This window comes from Pinus tabuliformis, chromosome J, assembly GCF_031772625.1.
Source record: "Pinus tabuliformis cultivar Carrire ecotype Pingquan chromosome J, CPIR1, whole genome shotgun sequence".
NCBI classification, from domain to species: domain Eukaryota; kingdom Viridiplantae; phylum Streptophyta; class Pinopsida; order Pinales; family Pinaceae; genus Pinus; species Pinus tabuliformis.
The window spans coordinates 252,811,812-252,820,189 of record NC_142295.1 but is presented as its reverse complement, the minus strand read 5'-3'; the positions used below and the strand labels follow the sequence as shown (position 1 = coordinate 252,820,189).

At 34.1% G+C, this 8,378-nt stretch overlaps 1 protein-coding gene across 1 annotated transcript; it reads right to left on the bottom strand.

Annotated features, from left to right (window-relative positions):
* Window positions 1–3,165: 3,165 nt before the first annotated feature.
* Window positions 3,166–6,039, bottom strand: LOC149226722 (uncharacterized protein At4g15970-like). The gene is made up of 3 exons (XM_089375357.1): window positions 5,791–6,039; window positions 5,305–5,691; window positions 3,166–3,855 (listed from the first exon to the last, which is right to left on the bottom strand). The coding sequence occupies exons 1-3, from the start codon at window positions 5,983–5,985 to the stop codon at window positions 3,322–3,324; spliced, it is 1,116 nt and encodes a 371-aa protein (XP_089231483.1). The 5' UTR covers window positions 5,986–6,039; the 3' UTR covers window positions 3,166–3,321.
* Between the last annotated feature and the right edge of the window lie 2,339 nt (window positions 6,040–8,378).

Genomic DNA, 8,378 nt, shown 5'->3' with positions numbered 1-8,378 from the left:
GATAATGATAATGGGCATAAAGTTACCAAGTACAATGTAACAAGTGTGAATAAATGAGTTGAAGTTGAAAAATTGCAAGAATATATCAAATAGGGAACATTGACGTATTCCCACTACCAATAATGAGGGAATATTCCACTGATGACTACCAACCCTAAGGTATTGAAGAAGATGATAGACATTAATCCTAGAGTAATGATTTGGATTCAATGCGAAAAGATTCACTAGAAGGAAGGCTTTAGAGCATCCCACATCAACCAATGCAAATGTAACTCGAAGGCCAATAGTTTGGAAGATCTTAGAAAAAAATGAAGAAACCACCATCATTTGAGTATATTGCATGAAACAGATGGAATAGAAGACAGAAGAGACCATACGAACTAACCAATGGTGAAATATGCTAGCATGGGTGAGGAATCGACTAATAGGGTTAAATGGAAACCAAGGTATTGTATGAATCCCAATGTGTTATAATGTAAGTTGACATCGAACACAAGGGAAAATTCCTAGTCAAAGACCAATGATTTAAATCAAATTTTTGCAGAAGGTCACCTATCAATGATGGAATAGAGCTAGGGTGTAACTCTAGGTCTATTCTCAAAGAAATTTGTTAGATTCGACAAAACCAAACCCATCAAAAAGAAGTTAATGGGGACCTTCTCTACCAACATGAGGATATGACTGAGGTGATGATATGATACTGAGAGTAACTTGATGAACCAAGTATGGCCAACACAATGAGTCAAGTGACACCACATAATGGTCCACATAAATTTTTACTTCCCTTGAGCAAAATCATGACACATTTTGTGACTTAAGCAACATGGAAAAATATAAACTTTGTATAAGTATGAAACACAAAAGGCATAAAAAAACTCTCCATATGACTGGAAGAGTAACCAACTAAAGGAGAAATAAATCTAAAGCAACATTTAATTTCTTAAGGCCATACTAAATCCCAACCGTATGATTAACAGACTCTCAGCAATGTTCTTTTTTTTAAGCAACATAATTGACTATGTTTTTAAGTTAATGAAAGAAGCTCTTCTCGTCCCATCTATTTTTAAATTTTTATTTTCTTTCCTTTTGCATACTATAAAATGCCAGAAAAATAATAAAAATATTCTTATAATATAGTGGAGGGAATAAGTGTAATGGGTAAGAAGCCTAGTTCCAGCACTTGGAACTTTCCTATGCTCAATGTAGGGGAAATTGTTCACGATATGGACACTCAAGGGATGTTCCCTTTAGGGATAATGGTGTCAAGTCACAAAGGAAATAGATACAATTCTTACACTTTTAGAAAGAGTATTAGAAAAATAGGCTTATGTGAGATCAAGTTGGAGCTCGTATAAAGCCAAAAGAACAAGTAGTCAATATGCAATGAGATAATACACCTAAATGTGTGAGAGCCTTTGGAGTATAGGTCAGAATTAAGAGAAGAGAAAATTAATGGAGTGTCAACACACAATTATTATAGAACTAAAGAGGACTCCCAAGCCTATAGAATGTTTACAGCATGGAAAACAAATGGTCAATGAGTTGCTAACTAAGAAGCCCATGTGAGGAAGGCCCCAAAACTAAGTTACAACATATAAGTAGTGAGTGAGAGGTTAATTATCACAATAAAGTGGGATAAATCTATGGAAAGGTACTACAAAAGAGGTCAAAATGCAATATGAAATGACATATTTCTAACCAATATTCTAGAGTAAAAAACAATACCTAACACAATGAATCAGTAATGGTGGTATCATAGTAGCAGAAACATCGCTCAGTGACAAAGGTTGATCACTAATCTGAAAAGTATTTTCAAGGAAATAAAAAACTTAGGTTAACTACCAAAATATAAGTTAAAAATCAGTAGACTATAGGAAAGTGGGTCTAAAATTAATATAAATATGCACAAATGAAATTTTATACCTACCATTTGGCTTATTACCCACAATAGTGACTTATAGCTCATATGAAAAAGATGTTTGTACGTTATAATAATACATTATCTCTAGAGGAGGATTAGAGTAACTGGGCATCACAATTCTAACGCTTACATCTTGATTAGGTATGGTTAAATACTCATATAAGTATGAATGGTCTAAGAAACTTTTTGAAATGACTATTTCATTGAATAACCCATTAGACTTGCCAAATCATTATTAATGGCTAGATGCTTTTTATAAGAATAAGTACACAACTATACACTTCATAAAATTGGGATATGTAGGCAGTTTTTCAAAGAGTGATATTGATGCTTGACTTTTAACTTCTACTTATAAAATGTCTTTTGCCCCTAAATTTATTTTTGATATATTTAGCCAAAAACACTTAAACTTCCCAAGCAAATAAATATGGCTCGAAAATAATAGCATCAAGCACAACCCTATATCTTTATTTCATTTCATTCAATAAAGTAGCAGTTTTTGCAGAACCAGGGGAAGGAGATCTCCATTACCCTGTTTATTTCGCAAACAGGAAGCTATATCAAGTCAAGTCCCATCATAAATGTTTCATCATCTTCCTTCTTATATCATTTTTATTACTGCATTTTTGTTAACAATAAGAAAGCTTGGCTTTTCATTGCTGTAATTAACTGCACTAAATAACCTTTATCGCGAAGAAAAAAAAAAAACTTTTTATACCAACGAAATTTATTATTCAAGATACTTTGCAAATTAAAATGCCCTTTCCAATACAATCATTTTCCAATGACATATTTTTGATACAATTATTTCTCAATTACATATAATTCTTATCTTAAATTTCTGTTCTGCCAACCTATTACCATGTCAAGCTGCAACACACCCATGAATATATGACACAATAATGATAAAGAGTTGCATCTAAAATTTATTATATACCTCTATGCACTTAATCTTAAAAATTGGAACTCAAGCTCTGTCGTAACACACCCATGAATATATGACACAATAACGATAAAGAGTTACATCTAAAATTAATTACATGCCTCTATGCCCTTAATTTTAAAAATTCGAACCTGCATCCGTGGGCCAACTAACATGCAATGACTTTGTTTTAAAGTTACAGAGGAGAAACTAAAAGCTAAATTAAATACGAGTGACAATTCGGAAGAAATAAATTTATAGCAGGAAGACTAAAAACTAAATTAACAAAGAGTGACAATCTGGAATAGTTCCAGAGCCCGGAGTTAGCGTTGTTCCAAACAAATATTTTATGTGACAGAGATATTGAGATTATACAGACTGTCAATCTGAAATGCCTCAAAATTCTATGGGGCTACATTTCAATTAAAAATCTGTCTATTAACGCTGCCATAAGTTACTTGTGAATGATATTCATTAGTCAAGGAAACCATCGACGCCAAAAGTGCCGATAGTGCCGGGTGCGCCTGCATGCTCGCGCAGGTGTCCACTGCAGTTTCTTGATGCCGCGATGGCTCAGTGTTAGATGGCTATGCATCATATACTTTTTCCAATCGGAGAGTGTGTTTCGCAAATCATGGAGCTTCGGCTCGAGTCCTATACAGCAGTTGGCGTGTACGGTGCAGACCTGGTTCAAATCCGGGCTTTTCTGGCAGTACCCTCTGAAGTATTCTGTATCCAGGAATATCACTTCCAGGCATCTCTGCGGGATCTCTTGGATTTTTATAAGGTTCAGGACCTGTTGCTCGTTTTGTCCAGGATAGGTTAATCTCGACTGATACCAGAACTTGAAGAAACTGATTGTGCGTGGATTAGAGCGAACGTACATAAAGCCACAGTTGGGGAGGTTCTGGAGATCGTGTGGATAACCTTTGTATTTGTCTGAAGCAAAATGAATGTCTGCGCTTGGCGAGAACCTCATGAAGGGTTCCCGAAACCACAGTATATCAGTATCCTGCAACCCAATGCACAATCAAAATGTTATAATAATATTGCAATCCTGCATACATCTTTTGTCGCAAAGAATTGTGAACGCAAGGAACTAAAAGTAATGGGAGAGTATTTTAGTCCCAGGATTGGACTAAAATTTAAACAGTCAAACACATAATTTTCCATTTTGCAAACAAAATCTTCGATCATAAAGTCAGAGTATAAATCTAACTATCAAACACATAAATTTAACTATCAAACAAATAATTTCATATTTATATATAATTTCATATTTATATTTTTCAACGGGAATTATCCTATGTGAGCGAGACTTAATATAACAATATACATAAATATGTAGCTATTACATTAATATTGGTGAGCATTACATTATTAGTAAAGAATTAAATTTAAATAGAAAAATAACCATCATTTTACTCAACCACTTTACATAACCTCAATTAAAGACTCTCCACCTAACCTCAAAATATATATAGATACTTTTTAACCATAAAAATTGAAATAAGTTAGTTATTTCATATGAAGAATTACTCCAATGTATGACACAGCTGCAGAATTAGAAACTAAATCTTAGCGATCTTTATAGGTTATTTGAAATGTTTGTGTACAACCCAATTCTTCCGTTATGGTTTGCAATTTATTCTATTTTATAATATATTTTTAGAACCTAAAGCTCAGGGATACTCGGAAGGTTTGAAATTTATTCTAGTTTATAATATGTTTTTAGAATCTAAAACTCAGGCATATTCGGATATTATCGGCCATACTTTCCAAAATCCTGGAATTCGTAGAGATTGGGAAGATAAGGGTTAGGAAACACTTTGTTATTTTACAAGCTGAAGACTTATTCCATTTATGGCACAAATTAAATCTCAGAAACATTAGTTGACTATTTGCCAACGTGAAAAAAGCAGTATCCTAGCAGAGTTTTAAGAGATTGAGAAATATGGAATTGAAGAGCTTGACTTTTATTTTTATATATGAACCACTACTGCGAAATTAGATATTCATATTGATATAAGTGAATGTAAAAATTTTAATTTTGTATTCACCTTTTGAAAATGAAAATTGAATTTGAATGCTGACCATAATTTTTCATGCTTCTTCATTATCAAAAATAAATACAATTCACGTTATTTTCAATTATTCAAAAATAAAGATAATACAATTCAAGTTATCTATAACTATTCAGAAATAAATTTAACTAGCAACTCTCTCAATTCTCCAAACAAACCCCAAATCCTTTTATAATTAACATATTTAAATTGTAAATTAATCTATCTTTTAATCCCAATCTTAATCCTATGACAGGCATCTTTTTAATCCGAAACCCTTATCTTATATTAGTCATCATGTAAAAATCATTAACACATATAAACAAATCTCATACATCCATTTACCATCGTTCTGCTTCCTTGAAATATCCATAACTAAAAAAGATAGATCCACTTACGGTGAAAAGGAAGTTGTAACCCATCTCCAGCACCTGGCCAAAGAATCGCACCCTTCTCCACATCATCTTCAAGTAATTTGGACTCATAAGGGGCATCACGGCTGTGTAATCAACCCCTTCTGTTTTCAACAGATAACAATGTTTGTGCATCTCCCTGCAGCGCTGCAGTGCCTCCTTATCCGCCGCAATGATGAGAAGATTCTCCAGCAAGTGTTCAGTTCCATTGCCCACTCGGAAACTTTCCAAGAACAGATCGAGCACGCTATTATTCTGCGCCCATGCTGCGTTAAGTAACGTGATTATAACCGTCCTTTTAGAGTTCGCAACCTTCGACAATATTAGGTCAAGCTCCACCGTATCACTGGATAAGGTAGTGCTGTAATTATTCTGCACAATTTTACAGACAAACCCTTCTATTAGTAGACTAGTTGCTTTACAAATACCATACCCTAGAGGGATCTATAGTAAGGGATCCATGGTACTTACATGATGATCTACAGTTTTGTTGCAGAATTCTGTCATTTTAAAAAAGCCTTCAGATTTGTCTGAAAAGGAGCTTAAAACGGGATTAATGAACGCCATTTCGCCCATCTTCAAAACCGCTAAGTAGATTAATCCCATCAGAGTAACACAGAGCAAGACCACTTTCAGATTCTTCACCTCGCTGTGATTGACCGCCATGGAATTACTCCTTTATTTCTTTCGCTCCAATCTTATTTACAGGCTTGAACAAGCATGGAGACATGTATATACAACCAATTCCTGTAACATGGCATATGTTTCTTCTACTTGTCTGAAAAGCATGCAATACGGCTTCTTAATCTGAGTCAACACGCTCTTTCGTGGAATTCCATGAAATCTTGAATTCAACAATATGACCGATTAACAGACATGACAGCCGATTCAACATATGGAGGAATCGTTGAGTTTTCTAACATATTAATCGCTCGCTTCTCGGATCATTCTTCTTTTTCATGACCATATTTGTATACGTAGACTTTCCATTATTTATTTATCTTTCGTTTTCTGACACAGTACAAAAAGACAGACTGACCCGTAAGGAATCATATTATGCATTGTACACATCATTTTTGTGCAGGTCCATGCGTTCAAGACTTTCAAATCTCCACTTGTGGACATGCTTCATGAACTAAAATAAGGGCTTTTGACCAATGGTTGTAATACTAGTTTTTTAATTAAGGTTTCTCTACCAGGGCTGATTTACTTTAATAACAGGAACCTATGATGAAAACTGGTGGAATTGAAACTCCAATAAGAAATTGTTTTAATCTTTTTAAGCAGCAATGTTGTTTTAGGAATTGTTCTTTCTTAGTGTGAGAGTCTATGATGAAAACTTCTTGCTTTACTTTAATAAAGCAAACCTATGATGAAAACTGATGGAAGAAAAACTCCAGTAAGAATTTGCTTTAATTTGTTGGGCGTGGCAATGATGTTTTAGAAATTGTTCTTTATAACTGTGGGAGTCTATGATGAAAACTAATGGTAGAAAAACTAAACATATATATTTAGTTACCTCAGAATTGTCCTGTAATGAAGTAGTGAGCTTAGTGAAAGAAACAGAGCACACCGCTCTCATACAAATTGAAGGAATTCAGAGTAAACAAAGGAAACAAAGCAACAAGACAAGGACACAGCGACGGCTGTTAAATAACACAAAAGCCAAACATTAATTTACAGAAAGTAAAAAAGCTATAGCTGCCTACAATTCGGACTCCATGCATCCTGACTATTCCTCGTCTACATTTATACAAAAACTAAGTCAGTTATTTGCCCTTTCGATGATGAATAGGTTGAGGCATGGCTATGGCACTTTTTTGACTCTGGACAATTCATCGCGGTGGTGTTTGGAGGAAGTTTCCGGTGATGAAATAATTACTCTCTTAATCAGATGTAATTATCACCAACACCCTTTCTTAATTATGACTAGCAACTTAACCTTGACTCAACATAATGTTTCAGATGTAATTATCACCAACACCCCCTCTTAATTATGACTCGCAACTTAACCTTGACTCAACATAACTTAAACATGCCTCTCCCATTAATTATGACCGACAACTTAACCTTGACTCAACATAACTTAAACATGCTTGCTGGTATAAGTCTTAGCTAGGCTTACAATGATTCAAAAACTTTGACATCAACTCGTTTGCTTGATTTCTCTTTCCTTTTCTTCTAGATCCAGTATCCTCTACTTCATCTTTGCCTTTTTTCTATAGGCTCCAAGTTGCAATTTATTCATTTGTTGTTGCAACTCTTTCAAAACATAAAAAATCATGTCATGATGTCCATGGATGTCTTCTACGTCTTCAAAAATTTGTTCGTATTTCCACTACTGCCACATGTCATTTTCTATAGTTTTCTCCACATCATCAATCTTCTGATTATCAATTTGTTGCAACATAAGTTCATAATAGAATTTTATCTCTTCACAACTCCAATACATGAAAATTTCACTTTCAATATCATTCATTCTGTGTTCAATATTCATAGCTGCAATTTCTATGTAGGTATCATCAATACATGGTTTTTCATGCCATGCTTCAAGGAACTTTAATTCTTCTTCATAATCGTTTTGTGTACCTACACACTAGAAAGAAATATTAAAATTAAAAATACTTGCAGAATCACATTGGTTATGTTCCTTCTCTGGATTTTTGTCTTTGTTTTCTCTTTGTGAGCTTACTTCTTTGTCTTTGACTCTATTTCTGCCACTATCTTTGTCTCTATATCTTCCACTTGCTTTCAGACGCAAGTGGGATTTTCTCACCAAATAACAATGTATCAATAAGATGTTTCTGTTGGATCATATCGAGCCACTCATCGCTAGTGACTTGTTCTTTATCAAAGTTAACAATGGCAATTTCAATTTGTTGGATTCACTGAATAAGTTTCTTCTCCATTGGCAACATTATCTATGCCAAAATCAGCATCTGCTGATAACACACCATCAACATTGTGATCCACTTTCAAGTGAGATTCACAAAATCCTTCATCTCTTTGTAGATTCACTGCTACATATCCATCTTCATTCTCATCTTCAAGCACTGTTA

What these genes read in the sequence shown, in the direction of transcription:
- LOC149226722 (XM_089375357.1), bottom strand. Translation starts at nt 5,985, where the DNA reads ATGGCGGTCAATCACAGCGAGGTGAAGAATCTGAAAGTGGTCTTGCTC. An exon ending in ACAAAACTGTAGATCATCAT is followed by an intron (nt 5,692 to 5,790) that starts GTAAGTACCATG and finishes AAAATTGTGCAG; the next exon opens with AATAATTACAGCACTACCTT. An exon ending in GTTACAACTTCCTTTTCACC is followed by an intron (nt 3,856 to 5,304) that starts GTAAGTGGATCT and finishes ATTGGGTTGCAG; the next exon opens with GATACTGATATACTGTGGTT.